This window comes from Varanus komodoensis, unplaced genomic scaffold, assembly GCF_004798865.1.
Source record: "Varanus komodoensis strain SLA01 unplaced genomic scaffold, ASM479886v1 scaffold1, whole genome shotgun sequence".
NCBI lineage: Eukaryota > Metazoa > Chordata > Lepidosauria > Squamata > Varanidae > Varanus > Varanus komodoensis.
Window position 1 is genome coordinate 25397214 of NW_025335268.1, and position 21073 is coordinate 25418286.

The 21073-nt window shown below is 39.8% G+C and overlaps 1 protein-coding gene across 3 annotated transcripts in view; it reads left to right on the forward strand.

Moving 5' to 3' along the window:
• LYST (lysosomal trafficking regulator) overlaps nt 1–21073 on the forward strand; it is a 115275-nt gene that overhangs the window by 75305 nt on the left and 18897 nt on the right. For 2 of the 3 annotated variants that reach the window (XM_044420004.1, XM_044420012.1), the window contains exons 29-41: nt 4310–4501; nt 7155–7327; nt 7917–8123; nt 9224–9400; nt 9712–9788; nt 10256–10444; nt 12083–12228; nt 12312–12408; nt 13668–13729; nt 15008–15063; nt 17132–17284; nt 18515–18759; nt 18932–18998. In XM_044420004.1, the coding sequence (XP_044275939.1) occupies nt 4310–4501; nt 7155–7327; nt 7917–8123; nt 9224–9400; nt 9712–9788; nt 10256–10444; nt 12083–12228; nt 12312–12408; nt 13668–13729; nt 15008–15063; nt 17132–17284; nt 18515–18759; nt 18932–18998 (1841 nt within the window). The remainder of the gene's footprint in view (nt 1–4309; nt 4502–7154; nt 7328–7916; nt 8124–9223; nt 9401–9711; nt 9789–10255; nt 10445–12082; nt 12229–12311; nt 12409–13667; nt 13730–15007; nt 15064–17131; nt 17285–18514; nt 18760–18931; nt 18999–21073) is intronic. The other variant, XM_044420019.1, reaches the window with a different exon arrangement.

Sequence of the window (21073 nt, forward strand, 5' to 3'; positions counted from 1 at the left end):
GTCTGGGTGAAACTTAGGGGTTTTGACAGGGAAACAGACCTGACAGTGGGGTTATGTTATCGCCCTCCAGGTCAACTTGAGACCCTGGATGATGTCCTGACAGACCAGATTCTAAGGATACCTCAGGGGAGAGACTCAGTAATTACGGGAGATTTCAATCTCCTGGATGTTAGTTGGGATACTCACTCAGCGGTGACAGCCAGGTCACGTCACTTCCTAAAAGCTATAGAGGGAGGGTTTTTCACGCAGAGTGTCTGAGAGGCAACGGGGCGGGGGGGGACATCCTTGACTTGGTCTTGACCAATAGAGAGGAGCTGATAGATGGAGTACAGATTAGGGGAGCTCTGGATGCAAGTGATCACTCCATCCTTCGCTTTGAGATCAGGGGACTGGGGACGTGCAGCAGGTCGAGCACTAGAAGCTGGGACTTCAAGAGGGCCAGCTTTGGCCAACTGAAGGCCAGACTGGGGAAAGTCTCCTGGGATAGGTTACTGGAAGGTAAGCAAATTGAGGAGGGGTGGATGGCACTCAAAAGGGAGGTTTTGGAGGCGTAAGCCTTGACAATACCTCTAGTTAGTAAGGTGGGGAGGCGGAGGAGAGCACTGCCATGGATGCAAAAGGAGATGGTTAGAGGGATTAGATGAAAGAGAAACCTCCGTAGGAAATGGGTACTGGGGCAAATAGACAAAAGGGTATACTGGGAGGAGGAGGCCCATTGCAGAAGGATTCTTCACAAGACTAAGGCTGATTACGAGCTGAGACTTGCCAAGAATATCAAGAACAACAAAAAGGGCTTCCTTCAGCATGTAAATATGAAGAGGAAGGGGAGACAAGTAGTGGGACCACTAAATAAGGAGGAAGGAGATCCAGTGACTGATATGAGGGAACAGGCACAGATGCTAAATGACTTTTTTGCCTCTATGTTCTCCTAGAAGCAGGATGGGGGAAATCTGCATAGGAGATTAGATGAGGCCGGGGACTTAGGGGCACAGATTAGAGTCACACCCCTAGAAGGGGCTCCTCAGGGCATTGGACATTACAAAGATGCCAGGCCCTGACAGGTTACACCTGAGAGTATAGAGAATTGGCAGGGGTTCTCTCACGCCCACTGGCCTTCATTTTTGAGGCTTCGTGGAGAATGGGTGACGTTCCAGAGGACTGCAGGGTGGCGTCAGTGGTCCCAATTTTCAAAAAGGGTAGTAGACGGGACATGGGGAATTACAGACCTGGTAGCCTTACGTCCATTGTAGGAAAAACAATGGAAAGGCTCATAATAGACAGAGATCTAGTGATGCTAGATAGGGAAGGGAGGCTGGCAGCCACACAACATGCCTTCCACAAAAACAGGTCCTGCCAGACAAACCTTGTAGAATTCTACAATGATGTTTTGAGTTGGCTAGATGGAGGGGATGCAGTGGATGTGGTTTACCTGGATTTCAGCAAGGCCTTTGCCAAAGTGCCCCATGATATCCTGGTGGAGAAACTGAGGAGTTTTGGGATACACCAAAGCACTGTCCAGTGGATTAGGGCATGGTTGACTGACCGAAAGCAGAGAGTAACCATTAGTGGGAAATTGTCGGAATGGCGGCCAGTGACAAGCGGGGTCCCCCAGGGTTCTGTCCTGGGGCCGATCCTGTTTAATCTTTTCATAAATGACATGGAAGAAGGGGTGAACAGTCTGCTGATCAAATTCGCAGACGATACTAAAACTGGAGCAGTGGCCACAACTGAGGAGCAGGTACTCCAGATCCAAAAGGATATGGACAGACTATGGAAGTGGGCAGGAGACAACAGGTTGGCGTTCAATGTGGATAAGTGCAAGGTGTTGCACTTGGGGCATAGGAATAGGTGTCATAAGTACAGGTTAGGGAACAAGTGGCTGGAGAGCAGCACTTGTGAAAGGGTCCTCGGGGTGCTGGTTGACTGTAAGCTAAACATGAGCCAGCAGTGTGATGTGGTGGTCAAGAGGGCAAACGCCACCCTTGGTTGCATAGCTAGAAGTGTGGCTTCTAGATCAAGAGAGGTATTACTACCACTCTGTATGACTCTGGTGCGCCCACAACTGGAGTATTGTGCTCAGTTTTAGGCCCCTCATTACAGTAAGGATATAGCCAGGTTAGAGTCAGTGCAGTGTAGGGCCACAAGGTTGGTGGCTGGTTTGCAGGGGATGCCGTATGAGGCAAGACTGAAGAAACTGGGTCTCTTCAGCCTGGAGAAGGGGAGACTCAGAGGGGATATATTGGCGACATACAGGTATGTGAGGGGATGTCACACAGAGATGGGTAGAGACCTGTTCTCCCCTGCAGAGAAAGGCAGGACATGCTCCAACGGAGCAAAGCTCAGGGAACCAAGGTTCCATTTAGATGCCAGGAAGCATTTCCTGACAGTTAGGACCCCGAGGGTGTGGAATGGGCTTTCATGGGAGGTAGTTGAGGCCCCATAGCTGAGCGTGTTCAAGGATAGGCTAGACATGCCCATGGTGGGAATGTCGTGAGTGGAGCCGGCTGGAGCCGGGGGTCAGACTAGATGGCCCGGGAGACCCCTTCTGACTTGCTCTGTTTCTATGTTTCTATGTTTTTTGTATTCCCCATACTTATAAACTGACATGGAGGTGTGAGTCATATCATTGATCCAGTTACCTGCAGAGTTCTGTCTGCTGTGACCAGAGTTCTCCAAAGTCTCCAGTTACTAGTACTAACACCTTTTCAAGTTGTTATGCAAAAGTCTTTTGGAAAAAGCAAAAAAGTTGCAAAATGCTCTTTAATTTTTAAAAAAAATGCTTAAAAAGATGAGGTGTCTTGTGGGAATAAATAGTTTTTAGGATCTATAATTGCAGTGTTTCACTATGTCTTACTTTGTCATAGGTTTTAGAAAATTAGCCCTAATTTTACCTTTTTTCCTTTGTTATATGTAGTTGTGCGATTTTGTAGGTAAAATTCTTGATTACTGTATTTGATTCCTTGTTCCCTTAAAGTCTATTTTTAAGAGCAAACCTTTCAGAACATTACCTCCTGAGATCCTTTAGCTGTCAGGGACTTTAGCTCAGTACTTGGAAAGCAGAATTGTAACTTGCAATATTGTGATCAGTTAAAAAACAGGATTGAATATGTGTTCAGAAAATTGTGCATTCTTCCATCTGAAGGTGGGACAACACAACAGTGGCTAGTGAGTCCTTGATGGCTGCTTCTAAGCAGAACTTCTTGCTGTGGGAAGCTGGGTTAACCCATTCTTTGTTGTTCTGCTGATAGGCAAAGGCATTTTTTAATCAGCCAGGCCTTTGGTCTATTGTTGAAGAGACTTAATTGGTTGGGTACTGCTGTCTATATATGTTATTATTGTGGTTGTAATTGTGTTTTAATATATCTGTTATTCAGATTTTGTTTTTATTCTGTGTTATTGTTACTTGCTTAGAGTGCTATTTTTAGTGGAAATGCAGAATATAAATAGAATGATAGGCTATTGAAAGATTTTTAGTATCTCAATAAAAGGTAACTTCTGTGCAATGTAATCTGGAAGTGGAGCTTGGGACAAGGTATAGAATCTACCATTTTTAGTTACAAGTGGAAAAAATGGAGGATTCACAGATATATTCTTACATACATCTGACCATATTTGTTTCACTCTGCTGTGATATTGGCCTGATATTGTACTGACTTTTTCATATCTAGGGAACCAATTCAGCTTTTTATAGTTATAGATCCTCTTGTATTGTGAACCATTTTATAAAAATAACTTTTCAGAAAGATGCTTTGTACATATTTTAGTTGTTGTATGGCATAAAACTGATATTTTTGTTAATTGTTTAAAACAAAGGTTCAGTTGCAATGAAAGATTCCATTATTCCTCATCTACAAAGACAATATTTACACTACACCAGTCAAGTTCAGATGTTTTCTTCCCTGAGTCTGTTAAATTTGGAGTCGTCCTTGCTGTCCCCTTTTGGATCTACTTTGTATTCCTTTCCTACAGAAACAGGTGCAGTAATGGTAGATATGTCTACCAGCTCATTCTCAGAAACATTTTTTAGGAAAATGTTTTTGCAGAATTATATTTAGAACAACTGTGTGAAAATATTTTTTTGATGATATATCAACTAGTTAACCTGACTGATTTTTTACTTTTCTTTAGTTCATATTGTTAAATAAACAGAACTTCTAATATTAGGCTCCTTTCAAAAGAAAATAGAGGTGTCCCAAAACTTGCAATCTGCTCTATTCTTGTAGAGAAATTGAAATTACCAGTAAATTAAAATGAAAAATTAAAATGAGACACATATCAGTACCACTTATGTTTCTATATCATTTTTAAGGACCTGGAAAATTTTCTCTTGCTCAGTCGGACACATTGCTAATGAGAATGCAAGCAGTTGCAAGTGATGAACTTGAATTAATGATGCAACGGAGAATGAGTCAGGACAACCCTGTTCGTGCAACAGAAGCAGAGCTTATTCAGAGATTACAGAGGATTACTGTACTGGCAACCAATAGGTTCATATATCAAGGTAATGATATTTTTCCAGAAGTTCTCTAAGCTGGCCTATTTCTAAATATCTGTGTTGAATGTCACATATCTTAATTAAACTTTTGAAGGCTGTTACAATGCAACACTGGATTTGCTGAACTAGTGAAGGTTTTGGCTTACTCAGTTCATATGAAAAGCATGTTAATATTTCAGCTGTGGCAAATTATAATAACTTCAGACATTTGTAAATATGAAGAGACGGTGTTGTTGTTGTTGTTGTTGTTGTCCCACACTGTCAACTTACAGTGACCCTATGAGTGAAATCCCAGGGGGCCTTATGAACCCCTGACAGAGGCTGTTTCCAGAGTGCAGAGCCACCCTGGAGAGGTCTTGTCTAGCCCCGCCTGGCATGTGAGAAATGAGAAGTGGCAGTGAGGATGTTCTCATAGTGCATCACACTGGTACAAGAAAAGGCAGTTTTGATAATTCATTGTCCTAATCTGTTCCATTTTGGCGTTACTTTTAGTCCAGTTTATGGCTCCTTTTGGGGTCAGTATTAAGAATCCCCCTTCTACCCTTTCTCTTTTCTGCTTCATCTCATTGTACTCTTGTTTTGAGATGTGCCTCTGCTTGATTTCTAGTAGTAGTTCCTTCCTCCATTACATGATATTCCCGGGGTAGATGGGTGATGCTCAAGAGAGATTTATTTATTTATTTATAGCCTGCCTGTTTTCCTTTCAAGGAACTCAAGGTGGCTTACATAATTCTCTTCCTCCCCTCAGTCTTATCCTCACAACAACAACCCTGCAAGGTAAGTTGGTCTGAGAATCTGTGACTGGCCCAAAGTCTCTCAGTGATCTCCATGGTAGAGTGGGGACTAGGACTCAGATTTCCTGAGTTCCAGTCTTTTATGGCATTTAGCCACTGTACCACATTGGCTCTCATGGTTTCTTTAGAAGCAGAAGGATTTGCAGCTGGGCAGGGAAATCCTGTTGCAGGAATGCAGCTGTGGATCCCATGCAATGTGCCTGCAGCCTCAACCTGCAATGCTTGTGATCTTTAGAAACATGCAATGTCCTAGTTTAAAAACAGTTAACTGGGTTTGTTTTCACTCTCTTCTTGCTGCTTGGAGCAAGCAGACTACTTCACATGGCTAACTTTGGTCATGCAAGTGGCTCACTAAGGCCCAAACTATACATCATACTAAATAAGCAGCACTGACATCCTATAATATTTTACTAGAGCCAATCCTTACCCTAACCCCATGATTCTCCATGAGCACCCTTCCCAACTGACCATAAGCAGCAGCCACCAATGATGTGAGGGCTGAGAACACAGTAAGATCCAATTCATTGATCAATATGCTTCTGTACAGTACTTCGAGTGTTCAGTATATTCAGCTTGTGCTTCAGAACTATGCTCCCCCTGTCCCTGCCCCCACACACTCCCTGGCATACCCTTGCTTTGGGTGGAATCTCATCTCATGGAAGTAACAGCTTCCTTCAGCAGAATTTGGAGGGGGTTTCCTCCTGCAGTTCCCTGGACACCCTCAAAATTTGCTCTGTAGGGTTAAGAGATTTTCCAGAGCAGATTTTGCAAGGGTTCAGGGGCTGCAGCGGAGAAGAGAAAGTCTTGTCACATAAGCAAATGTCTGCTCATACAATGTTGGATGCTACCCTTTGTTTATTCATTTTTTATGAAGCATCTGCATGATGTTGTCAATTCATTGCCCTCCTGTGTTTTCCTTGTGCTGGTTCTGTCCATCTTCTGACCATAGAAAAATTCAACTTTGGGGGAAACAACAGAAAAGTATCATGCTCTTCAGAGATACTGTTCATGTTAAGTCTTACTGCCCCCCTGCTTTTTTTGGGGGGGGTGTAAGAGATAAATTTTTGGCACATGTAGTGAACGCATATCAGGCAACTGAATCTACTGTCATACATCTGCTTCAGCACACCTTCACAATTGCCTTTTCTATCAACACCATTTTATCAGCTTGGTTTTTTTTTAAGTTTAATCTGCAAAATGCCTTCCCTTAATTTTTTTAAAAAATATTATTTGTGCAATAGCAGTTATATGGTAATGCATTTTAGGATAAATATTTGATATTTTTAAAACCTACATACCTCTTTTCCAGCTGATGCACTTTTAGCCAACTGGAAAGTATCAAACTAGCCTACCCTTTAAAAGTAATATGGAAGTAATAGCACCAAAGTAAAAGTACTTTAGTGCAAATTAAATAATTGATTTTTAAAATTTAACAATGTCAAACCTTTTGTATACGAGCATGTTGTGTGGCTTTAACTTTCAGGGATTTACACAGTGATAATCCTCCCAAAGTTTGGGATATAAATTGCAATTCCTCATAAAGCATACAAGAATGCTCGTTTAGTTAGTGCTGTCCTGCCGCACTAACAATTCTTCAGAAATTGAGAGATTACTTTAATCTTTATGGTAATCTTGCATATTTTGATACTTCAGACCATACATTTTGCATATTGTAGCCAAACTCTTAAGTGATTTATTGCTCCATGTGTATGTGAGCATGCACACAACTGTGCGTGCAAATTGATATGTATAATTTGCATTTTAGAATGGACATTCAACTTGTACATCAATAGCATGAGTATGGCCTTGGGATGGTAGAGTCTGATTTGACAGACAGGCCTAATAATTTTTTTAAAAAATTGCAGAACTTTCTGATAATTGCCTCGTTGAAATGGTGGAGGCTTCAGTCCAGAGCGGACTGTCAGTTTCACAGATGGAAGAAGCCGAACAGGAAGACCGAAAGGAGCAACTTACCCATAAAAATCTTTTCTTGAAAGAAATGTTAAAAATAATGATTGAAGGAATTGCATTATCTGTTGTAAGTAACCATGCTTTCTGTTATCATCTGCCATTCATTTTCTCTTCCATCTCTGGTCTGCTTGCATATATATCTTATTGCTTGTTTTGTGTTCTCCACTTGTTTTTCTGAAAACCTTTTTAAAGTGCAAAATCGCACTTTAAAAAAATGCACTGTTACAGTTCCTTTTTTGCTGTTACACATTTTAGCAATTAAAAAAACTACTTTTCTGACTATTTGTAACCTTTAGAAACACCTCTTAAGAATATGAATGGGGACAGAATATGTTTACTACTGAACTTTATATACAATTTCTAAAGTCCATCTTATTAATTAACTGATGAATGTGAATTATCTATGCTAGTTTGTATAGTGCTAAAACATCTCAAACCATTCAATTCCATTGGATTTTTATTTTTTATTTTTTTTTAATTAATGGCTGAATCCTTTCAGATTTTTAGTAAACCTTCCTCCATCTGTGTTTAGTGAAATGTAAAAGAGGAAAAAAACTATTTTGCATCATATTAGTATTTCATGTGCAAGTGTCAAACAGAGACTAAGCTTCTCAGATTAGAAAAAAATCAGTAAGAACTTCTTTTCTCATGTTCAGGGTCCTAGCAGCGTAAGTTCCCCAAGGCAGCAGTGGAAGAGAATCCTCTTGTCCTGTAAGGATACATTTCGAGTGCAGCTTGGAAGACTGCTTGTACATGCTTTGTCTCCAGCACGCTCTTTACAAGAAAGAAAGCAAACTTTGGAGATCTTACCTGAAATTAACCACCAGGAAATTTTGCGAGACTGTCTAAGTTCAACTTTGCAAGTAAGCATGGTGTCAATTTTAAAACATGTAATGTGAAATCACTATAATACTTTTAAAAGCTTTTGCATGGTATTTGAGGTCAATTGGATTGAACTGTGAACTGTTAAAATGTGAGAATTTCTTACTGAGAGACATAATTTTCCTTAACACTCTGTTGTATCAAGACTGAATTTCCAATCCTGACTTAATAAGCTTAGCTCTTCAGAGGACAGCATTTTAAATCAGAGCCATTATTCATCTTAACATTTTTGTCAGATCAAATAAGAAGGCATCATATGGGGAAAGACATCCTTTGTGATTGTGGTTTTAATTGTGCTTTTATTGTATTTGTTTTATTATTGTTTTAATTAATTTTGTTCTTATGAACTTCCTCAAGTGCCATCTTTGATGGAAATAAATAAATAGATAAATAATTGAGACTCAAGCCAGGAAGGTCTTGAAACTTCAGAGGGATCACCTTGAATTGGGCTTTGAAGCTAGCTAGTAACCTAAGCGGTTAATCCAGGACAGGTGTAAATATGTTCTTGCCTACCTGCATCTCAGTAAACAGCTGCATTCTCCAGATTGTCTTCAACAACAAATCCACATAGAATCCCTTTCATTAATTCAGATTTGGAAGTCACCAGTATATGAAGGATAGTAGCTAGATCTTTGGTATCTTTGAATTGTTGATGAACCAGTTAGAAAAAGTTGGGAAGTTGGAAAAAGACACTCTAAATTATAGCCTTCACTTGTGTGTCCAGGAGTACCTCCAGGCTACTACCCTCCCACTTACAGGAAAGTGTAATCACATTAAGAATATATATTTTCCAGCCAGTAAATCCATCTCACCATCATCAACTATAACAGCATTGTGATTTCAGACAGTGGTTTCAGTCACAATACACAAGATTGTATGTATGTTGTTACTGAAATAGCGCTAAGTTTATATAATCCTTTTAAATATGTTCAGGCATGCCTTTAAAGGCTTTAGCATGTCCAGTGATACATTAATGCTACATTTTTGAACAGCAAACTGGTTTATACATATTATTCAATATTTCTATACATTTTAGGCCTGTAAATGATACATAGGCATAAAACTACATCTTTTTTTCCAGCATGGACCCAAATTGTCACTCTACTTATTTGAACTAATACATGATCACAAGGATGAACTAACTAAAGAAGAACAGTTATCAGTGGGGGCATTTATGAACACACTGAAACTTTGTGGGTACAAATATATTCCCTTCAATGCACCACCAAAGCCAGACCTCATAAAAGCTATGAAAGAGGTATGTAAATTTATATATAACTTTCCTTATCTTCATTTGATTAAACTAATTTTGTTGAAATATTTACAAATGATTATTTCACACCATTATAGATCACAATAAATTGCTATATTTTATTAAATGTATTTAACCACCTATTGTGCCACATCACTTTGCTTTCTTGCAATGCTTGTGATATGCTTGTGAGGCCAGTAAAAATGGTGAAACTTGTAAAATAGTAAAATGAATATTTGACATAAAAAGTAATATGAAAATACTTGAAAATAAGTGAAAAAAGAGCTACTGAATCTGCTAAAAAACCTTTTTATCAGGACCAAAAGAAATACGAAGCAGAAGAAGATGTGAACAAAGCTGCCTGGGAAAAGACTATGGCTAATAACCGACAAACGTAAGGACAGAACTAAATTTTGCAAAAAAAAAAAAAGAAAAAGAAAGAAATGTCAGTAAAACCAGCACTAATTCCTCACTATACATTCCTGGGTTTGATTAATAATGAAATATGAATGTGATATAATTGTGTTGTATTTATGCTTTTTTGGTGGTCAATAACTATTAGACTTTTTAGGCCATTGTCCACCATCCTCCTTTCTGGATCATGAGTGCTTCCATGCCCTCCCAGAGTGGTTGCTGACTTTTTTGCAACCATTCTGTATCCCCTTCAATCCTATGGGATCTAACATTGTGGGGTAGGAGCTCTTTGGGTACTATGAGGTAGATAAGGGGCACAGAAAGCCTTAGTTTACGTAGCCCTTTGGATCCTAGGTGTAAGCTATTCATAATGCCTAACAGTATTTTTACTTTATTTGTTCTTATTATATTGAAGTGATAATCTTTTAAATTGATATTTCTACTCAGTCTCTTTCAGCGCCTGGATACAAAGTCAAAGGACATTTCTAAACTGGCTGGAGATATCACTCAGGCTGTGTGTCTGTCTCAGGGAATGGAGAGAAAGAAGGTGATTCAGCACATCAGAGGAATGTATAAAGCAGATTTAAGTGCTAGCAGACACTGGCAGGAGCTTATTCAACAGCTTTCACATGACAGGTAAGCAACTTCACAAAAAATGATCCACCTTTGAGACTGTTGTTTCTTTTCCTCTTACCTCAAAACCAAAAAGAAATGTGAGATATAAATAGATAACATCCATTCATTTATGAACCATCAATGTGTTTTGTTATTATTCAGTTGGTCAGCCAAATAATCTAACTGAACTGTCTTGCCTCATTTGTATTTAATGTTTTTTCTATTCATTATGCTCAAAATAGTTCATAACCAAGTATGGGATCACCTCTTCTGGGAGAGAGATGGGGGAGCACAACTCTCTTGATTCTCCTGGACCACTCACCTGCTTGTGAAACCATTGACCATAGTATCCTTCTGGCGAAGTTGGCTGGGTTGGTAGTTGGGGCACCACCTGTGGTGGTTCTGTTTCTGCCTGGCCGACTATCTCCAGATGGTGTGCTGGGGGACTATGAGTGCCATGGAGTTCCTCAGGGCTCTATTTTGTTCCCCATGCTTTTTAACATCTACATGAAACTGCTGGGAGAGGTCATCAGGAGGTTTGGGTTGAAATGTCATCAGTACACTGATGACACCCACCTCTGTCTCTCATTTTCATCACCTCCAGGTGAGGCATTGACTGTTCAGAACTGGTGCCTGGACTCAGTGATGGGCTGGATGTGGACAAATAAGCTGAGGCTCAATCCAGATAAGACAGAGGGGTTGTTAGTGGGGAGTCCATCTGTTCAAGTGGGGAATTTTTGACCTAAAGGATAAGGTTTGCAGCCTTGGAGTGCTCCTGGAATCCCAAGCTATTGCTGATGGCCCAGGTAGATTTGGTTCCCAGGAGCACTTTTTATCAGTTTCAGCTGATTTATCAGCTACACCTCTCATAGTGGAACCTTGCTACAGTCATCCATGTGCTGGTAACCTCCTCTTGGACTATTGTACTGCACTGTACATGGAGCTGCCTTTGAAAATAGTCCAGACCTTGCAACTTGTCCAGAATAGGCCAGCATGCCTGCTTACTAGGACCGGCATCCATGAACATATCATGCCAAACCTACACAGGCTACACTGGCTACTGGTTGCCATCTGGGCCCAATTCAAAGAATAACATCTAAAACCCTAAATGGCTTGGGGTCAGGTGATCTAAAGGAACACCTCTCCCCATACATACCAGCCCAGTCACTGTGGTCCTCATTTGAAGCCCTACTCTGCATTCTTCCTCTCTTCTTGTCCCCTCTTGTCCGAAGGCAGCTTCAGATAAGAGGGGCACAGGTGCAGCATGTGGGGGTCACCATCAGGGCAATCATCCTGAGAAGCCCCTACTCTCTTCCATCCTCCCTGCCACTGCTCTCTTGTCCCTGGAATCCCTGAGGCAACAGGCCTCACTGTCTGCCCTCCACCATGGCTATGGAACAAACATATTGCTTGCCAGAAAACTTTCCCAGGCAGACACCCACTCAGGCACCCTCAGAATGGGTCTTTGGCATGGCCTGCCTGAGCAGGTGCCCTCCATTTGCCTGGTTGGAGGAGATGCAGTCCCTGGCATTGTGTGGGGGGAAGGTAATCCATTATTCTCTCATGTTACCATGCAATAACTGGCCTGTTTAACCCTGGAAGCGGTGTAGCAGGCATACCAGGTCTCTGTCTAACCTTTAGACATGCTTCTACTTTCAGAGCACTGTGGTATGAACCTGCATCTTACCCGACATCTTGGCAACTAGATCCCACAGAGGGCCCCAACAGAGAGAGGCGCCGTTTGCAGAGGTGCTACTTAACTATTCCAAATAAATATCTTCTCAAAGACAGGCAGAAAACAGAAGGTAATTTTTCAGTATCCTCTGCTTTTCCAGTTACTTTCTGTGAGAAATTACAAAAATTAATGTTTTGTTTTGTTTCACAATAGAGGTTATTAAACCCCCTCTGGCGTTTCTGCTTGAAGACAAAACACACTCCTCTCACTCTTCTACTGTAAAAGATAAAGCTGCCAGTGAGCATATAAGGTCAGTTTGATTGGAAGATAGAGTTTAATTTTACCATCTTGTGCAGGAAAAACAAAAGTGACAAAAAAACTGTGTTTCAGAAAGAATTAATGTAATTCAGGATTGCAAATACCCACTTGTCTTAATTCCTTGCGGTGAGTTAGAATCATTTGCAGATGACCAGATAACTTTTCTGTACCCCTCTCCACAAGTACCTCCCCTCCCTCTCCATGACATGCACATGAGTATGTGTGTGTTGGATAAGGAACCTTTTGGAACTTTTTGCCTGGAAACTATATTGATAGTAGTATATTAAGCTAGAAAGTCTATTATTGCCACTTACAGATATTGTGAATGATCAATGTGTATCTTTTACATAACTGAGTTTTATATAGACATGTCAGACTGTATTTCTTGCATAGCGTTTTTGTCCCGTTGCTTACAATATCTCCTACATATAACTATGGAATCTGCCAATTTAGGATAACAGTTACACATTTGATGAAATTGGTTGTAAACCATTAGCGCTTATCCTGCAATAAATCTACAAGGCTTGGAGCCAAAGGAGCCCTAAGTCAAGCAAGTGGTTCTTCCATTAGTCCAAGGGGAATCTTTGTGGTTGTTGCCAACTTATCCCCATATAACAGTAGGCCCCCAACCCTCAGAGGTGACTTTTTGGGGAGGGACAGGGCACAAGTGCAACTCTATTCACTGTTGTGATACCAATCATTTGTGTTTGCTGTAGTAGATTTAGTGTCACTAAAGCAGAGCAAAGAATAAGATTACATGGGATTAACATTTACTGCCTTGAGTATTATGGTAATAAGCTTTGATTAATCAGTAATGGAGCATAGAATTAGAAAGGATTCACTGGGTTATGTAGCTACCTAAATCTGGATTTCCTACACCAAAAGTCCCTGACAGATCTTTATCCAAACCTATCCTAAGGAAACAGGTAGCCAGTCTATTCTGAACTGTTCTTGTTTGTATATATTCTATTTCAGCCTTTAAATGATGAGTAAAAATTCAATTATGATAATAAAAGAAAAGTGTTTGTGTCCCCTTTAGTCCTAAGTGAATATTATGTAATTCTTATAAAGAAAAGCTAAGAGCAGTTGCACAATATGATGCACAATAAATTAACCTGAAGTGGCATACTTGAAGTTCTAGAGCCTAATGAATAAGATGTTAAACTTACTATATTTTGCAAATAGTTGTTTCAAATATGCATTGGATATTCATAGAAAAAATCTAGAGGTATTCCCTGTATATTTTCACAGAGTTAATAGAAGATGCATCAATGTGGCACCATCTAGAGAGACTCCTGGTGAATTGCTACTAGGTGAGAAATAATTATTTCTCTACAGTCACACTTGAGTATAGTGTAGTTGCTATAGATAAGTGGCTGTTTTGCCAACACCTTTTGTTACCGTAGAAAACAATGGAAAAAGAAAGTTGTTATTCCTAGACTATCCATGATATCAAAAGCACAATTGCCTTTAATGACATGCTAAAGGATTGGGTGGACAGGAGAAAGGTCAGCCCCCACTTCCTGTTCACTGTGGTCCCAGCCCTGATCAGGGGGTCTGCCAGCTGTACTTTAGAGGAAAAGAAATATACATATCAATAAATGTAATTCACATTTAACATCATGACAAGTTTGGCTCTCAGCATTTCATCTACATGTCTGTAGGCTCAGAAACATTTTTGTCTGGATGTGCTAATTTGAAGCTTAAATATGTTGGTGAGGCTCATTATAGCTGAAAACTAAAGACAGAGCACAAACTTCTTAAATGTGATTAATATGTGCAGCTTAAGTGTTTGTGTGTTATCCTTTTACATTTCCCCTCTCTTTTATAGTTCCCAGTTCTTCTCTGTGACTCCTTGCTGATGGGCTGCTCATACTGAGACCCAAAGCAACTGGAACTGATCTTTCCTCCAGGATGTGTAGGGCAGAGCACATTGTCAACTGTCCACTAGAGAATCATTTAGAAAGGAAGGAATATTGTACTTACTGGCTGCATGTCTCAAAAGCTGTGAAAGTGATAATGGGTCCTAGCGGGAACCATTCAGAAAGAATGGTGATGGTAGCTGAAGTAGCCAAAAGGACTGACAGAGAAGACAGTAAAGTAACAGGGAGGAGCAGCAGCTGTTAAAAAAGATTATTCCTTTGTCCTGTTGAATGCTGTTGTTCACATTTACAGTGTTTGTTTTCCTGCTGTGCCTGATATAGTAGTCATTTAAGTTGTGTTGTTAAAGATATTTAGGGTGTAGGATCGTACCCTTACAAACTAACAATGCTAGATACTTCATGCTTTCCAGTAAGAGTTCTGGAATGAACTTAATATCAAGTATTTTTGCATAGACTGTGCCTCTCAATGAATATTAACAACTTACATGTTCAAGGAATAATTGTACTGGTTTAAGATGCATTTTAATAGTTGGATCCAAGTACCACCCCAAAAATGCATAATGGTTATTTTTACAAAAAGTTCAGTGACTGATAATCTAATGTCAGCTTAGTTTCATATTAGTTTGCTATTATGGCTTTTTAAATATCTACTATGAAGGTTGTGCATTATGCATAGTAAAAAAATATTAAATATTCTTCCTTATGCAGGGAAATTTGGAATGTATTTTGTGGAAGACAATGCTTCTGATACTATTGAAAGCTCAGTAAGTAAAAGTTGTGCATTGTGTGTGTGCTTGAAATTGCATGTCATGTTATAAACGTAATTTCATCAATAATCTGCAATTGGACAGCTTCACAAAAATGCTAAGACATCCTTCGAATAAACTACACAATGCAGCTGATAGTCATTCTCTATAGATGGGTTGTTCTCATCCTACTTCCCCCTTAGTCCTCCAACTCATTCCTGCCTGTTCAAGCCATTACCACTTTTATTTACTGCTTTAAAAAAGTTGGAGACTGCACAATTGGAATCGTATTTTTCCTAGCCCTAGAAAGTTGTGCAATTGTGTTCATAATTATTTTATTAGTACTTTTGTTAGCCTTTCAGAAGTATTGTTTGCTACATGTATTCTTGCCTGAACAATTTCCTTGCATGTTTCAACTCTCAAGGTGAGCAGCAAAATATCTTACGTGGAAACTGACAAAGCTAGTCTGGATACGTAGGCTTATTTGCATGCAGTTACTGCAGACCAGTTAGTTGTCTGTTGAAAAGATCTGGTAGGGAGGGAAAATGTGGCAAAAGAAGGTGTACCAAAAGGTTTGTACCTCTGCGGGGCGGGGTCAAAATTGGCTTCTTAGCACTGTATTTCTCTTGATTTTAAATGTTGAACTGACACTTCCAATTGTGTTCCATCTTTTGAACACTGGCTGCACCTTCAGTTACACCAGAGAGAGATTAATTCTCTCACACCTTTTACGGCTCTTTTCAGAGTATCTATAACTCACAGTGAGCCCAGATGTCTGTCAGGTGCACTGTGGGTACTTCTGAGAACACTCCACCAACTGTTAGAGACATAGAAACATAGAAACAGAGCGAGTCAGAAGGGGTCTCCCGGGCCATCTAGTCCGACCCCCGGCTCCAGCCGGCTCCGCTCACGACATGCCCACCATGTGGACGTCCAGCCTATCCTTGAACACCCGCACCGATGGGGCCTCAACGACCTCTCGTGGAAGCCCATTCCACACCCTCGGGGTCCTGACTGTCAGGAAGTGCTTCCTGGCATCCAAATGGAACCTTTGCTCCATTGGAGCATGTCCTGCCTTCCTCTGCAGGGGAGAACAGGTCTCTACCCACCTCCATGTGACATCCCCTGACATACCTGTATATCGCCAACATATCCCCTCTGAGTCTCCTCTTCTCCAGGCTGAAGAGACCCAGTTCCCTCAGTCTCGCTTCATACGGCATCCCCTGCAAACCGGCCACCAACTTTGTGGCCCTACGCTGCACTGACTCCAACCTGGCTATATCCTTTCTGTAATGAGGGGCCCAAAACTGAACACAATACTCCAGTTGTGGGCGTACCAGAGTCGTGTAGAGTGATGGTAATACCTCTCTTGATCTAGAAGCCACACTTCTGGCTATGCAACCAAGGGTGGCGTTCGCCCTCTTGACCACCGCATCACACTGCTGACTCATGTTTAGCCTGCAGTCAACCAGTACCCCAAGGTCCCTTTCACAAGTGCTGTTCTCCAGCCACTTGTCCCCTAACCTGTACTTATGACACCTATTCCTATGCCCCAAGTGTTGTTTATTCACAGGATGTCTTAGCATGAGATGTGAACATGGCTATTGTGTAAAGGGACACAGTATATTTAAAAATGTGATGTGAGCAATTTTTGTCAGAAACATTAAAATGTTCTTTTGTAAATATTTCAAAAGTACATCTCCAGGATTTCTCAAGTAGGAAAACACACTGAAAACACATAATCTAGGTGGTTATGGATATGTGTTTCTTTTTGCAGGAGCTGTAACATTTAGTCAGGGCTTTGCTTTCTGAACTCAGATAGATGGAGTCAGAATTTATTTATGATTAGAACATGTATTAATTATGTAAAGCCTGTGAAAGATATTTATTGGCTCAACTATGCCACAAAATCTGGAAGTAAAGATATTGTTTTTTTAACGATATTATATGCCACTCAGTAACAGAACTGATAAAGTATTTGAAAGTGTAATAAATATTAGCGTGTCAAAGACATGCACTTTAAATCTATATTATTTTAAAAGGCTAATAACCATAATGTGCTAACCATAATATGCTACATTTGCAGAGTTTTCATGGAGAAACTGAGCCAGCATCGTTTTCTTGGACATTTGAAGAAATCAAAGAAGTGCACAAGCGTTGGTGGCAGTTAAGAGACAATACAGTAGAAATATTTTTAACCAATGGCAGAACTTTACTGTTGGCTTTTGACAACACAAAGGTGAACATTTTTCATGACTAAATAGCAACACTGAGCACAGGTTTGCCTAAATTACCTTAGTAGGTTTGCAGATGAGCTTGCAGAACAATCTAAAGTGGGGCTAGTAGAACCTGGCGCAGTGAATCCATTTCTGCATTCCAAGCTCTGCTATGAGTAGCGTGCACAGGCCAAAGCAGAAGGTGGGGTGGCAGTTCTTTTGTGTTTTTGCTATGCTACACTGACATGGTTGATAGAAAAAAATCAGGTGCGCCCTGGAAGACAAAGCAGCTTGGCATCCAGCAGATCCAAGCCAGCATGTTAACAGCCCCCACATAAAGCTTCCCTGCCCACAAACACTTCTAAGCCCAGTAGCAGAAGCCAGTGAAGTGGCCCTAACATGCTATCCTAAATACCCCTTACCAATTTTGGGGAGGCTGGGCTGTTACTGGAATGTACTCATAGAATGAGTCACCCTTACGTTTTTTGCTTTGATCAATGAGAACATTCATATATATGACTGAGAATGTCCGGTTTCTTTTGTTTTAATTTAGTGTGAAGTCAGTTGCACATAGTATCTTTGTCACTGCAATCAATTTTGATTTTTGACAGAAGGAAAACTGTTGAAATTACATAATCATGTTTAAAAGATGTACCACAGATAGTTGCATGCATGTGGCTATCCAATGAAGCTTGTATGAGTACCTCAGTCTTGTTGAACTAAGCATTTCTCTACATGAAACATTTATTTTGTACTTTTGATCCCTCACTATGGAGGTTTACAGTGCCTTTTCTCAACTTTGTTAACCTCCAACTTCCAAGAATTTTTTTAAAAGTTAGGAAGGTCTAGTATTATCCTAGGGGATGCCATTATTCTTTAGCTTAGTGTAATTTTGCAATTCTGCACTATACCTCCATGCCATCTTGTGTGGTGTAATGGAACATATTAAAACATATAGAAAGGCAGAAAGGAAGACACCTCTGGGGGGGGGGGGAGCAAATGTGAATGATGCTCTAATCCTGTCACAAAGAAAGCAGAACAAAAAGCCTTGAATTAAATTGAATTGTATTCAATTGAATTATATTCTTCATGTAGAGAAGCCCTAGTATATACCAAGATTTGATTTATCCATGCATAATTCAATTGGGCTGAAGTACTAAGATATAATAACCTAGGAAGTTGAAAACATGCATACTTCAAAAGACTAAAATGCTTGTGGTTTGGTAAAAGCTTGATGTTTTGATTCTTTTTAGGTGCGTGATGATGTGTACCACAACATCCTAACAAACAACCTTCCTAATCTCTTGGAGTATGGCAACATTACTGCTTTAACACAACTGTGGTACACTGGGCAGATCACTAATTTTGAATACCTCACTCATTTAAACAAACATGCTGGCCGTTCCTTCAATGATCTCATGCAGTATCCAGTATTTCCTTTTATACTTTCCGACTATACTAGTGAAACACTGGACTTAAATGATCCATCTGTTTATAGGTAATAAGAAAAGTCATGAACTGTTCCTCTTCCAAAGTAATTTAATAAATTAACCACTTATCAAATTCATCTGTTTTGTTACTAAGCCCCTATTGTATCCGTTATATTTCTTAAATACAGTAAGTATCACCAATTTATGAAATTGACAAGTTGCTGTTTGTAATAATTTCAGGAACTTGGTCAAACCAATAGCTGTACAGTCAAAAGAAAAGGAAGATCGTTATGTGGATACTTACAAGGTATTAAAATATTTAATCCATTCTTTAATGCAAAATTAGTAAAAGAGGCATGCTCTGTGTAATCATATCCAATTTGCCTTGCCTTCTGCAAATGTGTGGGCACATTCTTGGCTGCTAATTTAAATAAATGATGGGGAATAAAATATTCATAACTCATTCTTTCTCATGCTGACTTCTGATAAAAGATCATTTCCTGTGTTTTTGTGTAATTGTTTGGAAGCTTTTGAGGGAGACTTCTCTGAATTGTCCCTGTTCTTTCTCAAGTTTGTATTTGTTGAGCTACTGGAAGTCTGTAATAAAACAGTTAAGCCACAGTTTAAAGGAACTGTATGTAAAAAAATAAAATACACTTCAAGAGCAGCTTTTTACCAGTGTTATGACTGGACTTTCAAAAAGGTTATTATGTAGTGGGCATTCCCCTTCCTCCATTAAGTAAAATTTATTTGCATTGTGTCAAAGGATTAGAACAGTTACTAAAGTAACAGCATGCAGGCTGAAGGCACACACTTACCTGAGAGTAAACCTCATTCAAAACAATTGGACTTTCTTCTGAGTGGACATGTACTGAATTGAACTGGTAGCCTTCATTTAAAAGAGACAATACAGTTACTGGACATAATTCAAGCTTGTTTGCATGTCCATGGAAATTTGTTGAGGAAAAAACAGCTTGGGGCTCTGAACACAAACTTGATCACACAAGCACACACTCTTGCTCTCCTTCCTAAAGTTAAGCATGCTTTTAAATACATTTGACCTTTGTAACATGTAGTTCTGTGTAACTAGTACTTTTCTCGCAGAAGTGACTTTCCAGGAGAGTTTAACCCTGCATGCAAAAACAATTGATTTGGAGGAATCAAAGCATTGTACCTGAAATCTTCATCAAGTAAATCAGTGGTGTGCCTTTCTAGTAACTTCTGTCTTGTTGAATCAGGGAAATGTCAGATTTGAATAAACGTTGTTTCCTAGTTCACTTGGTGCTTTCCCACAGGGTGAGGGAGAGTAGAGGAGAGTACCTAAGAGGTATTTCCAATTATAACCCAGTTTCAGTACAAGCAGGAAATGTGATTTGAACTGTTTCAGATGCTTATGAATTCTTCTATTTAAACTGAAACTCACGCAGTTGCTTTGTGAGAGTGGAGAGGTAGTATGCAGGCTACTCTGGATAAGGGGTCACATTCCTTGTGCAAAATAAAGTTCACTGCTTGTGAGTGATCATAGATCCAGCCCTATTTGACGTTCACATGTCTTCTGTGGCATGAAACATGCTTCTTTCTCAAACAGAAAGAGCATCACCATAGGTATTCACAAGCATCTCTTTTGGACCAGCCATTGGACACGGAGCTATCCTTGAAGATTGCTTGGAAACTTCACTTAGGACAAAATAGGGCAACTTTACTAGATCGTTCACTAGGGCTGGGTACAGAGAACATCTCACTAGCTCTGCCTGCTTTCAAGAACAATTCAGGGAGCTGGTTCATATCTTTGAAAGCCCTGCATGGCAAGGGACCGGGTTGCTTGATATCTTGTCTTCTCTTGCTCAAGCCTTACTTGATTATCCAGATCATCTTCAGGTGCCCTTTTCTTGCATTTGGAAGTGATGTAGATGATAACTGAAGAGGAGGACTTTATTTAATATTTATTTATTTATTTAGGAGATTTATAGGCCGTCCATCACTGTCATCTCTGGATGGCTTACAGAATATTATAAATCCTAAACAAAATAAATTAGCTATAGGGACTTCTCTGTTCTGGATCTCAACTCATGAAATACTACATGTAGGAGGGTTGACTGTCACTGTGTGCTTTTTAGTGCTAAGCCTTTTAGAATCATCAGATGTGTAACCTGAAACTTCTATCTGTTTTATGCTCAGTGATTTTTGTTCTTATCTGTGGTTTTTTAAAAATCCTATTCATTTGATAAGTTTATTTTAAAGTAATCTGGCCAAATAATCTCAAATTACCTTATAAAGAGGTGAATAAAATGCTTAAAAAATTATAATCAGCCCATGATGTTACTTATTCAAGACAAGTGCCAATATGTTGTTGCTTTCTTGGGCAGAAATTGACCCCTTCTT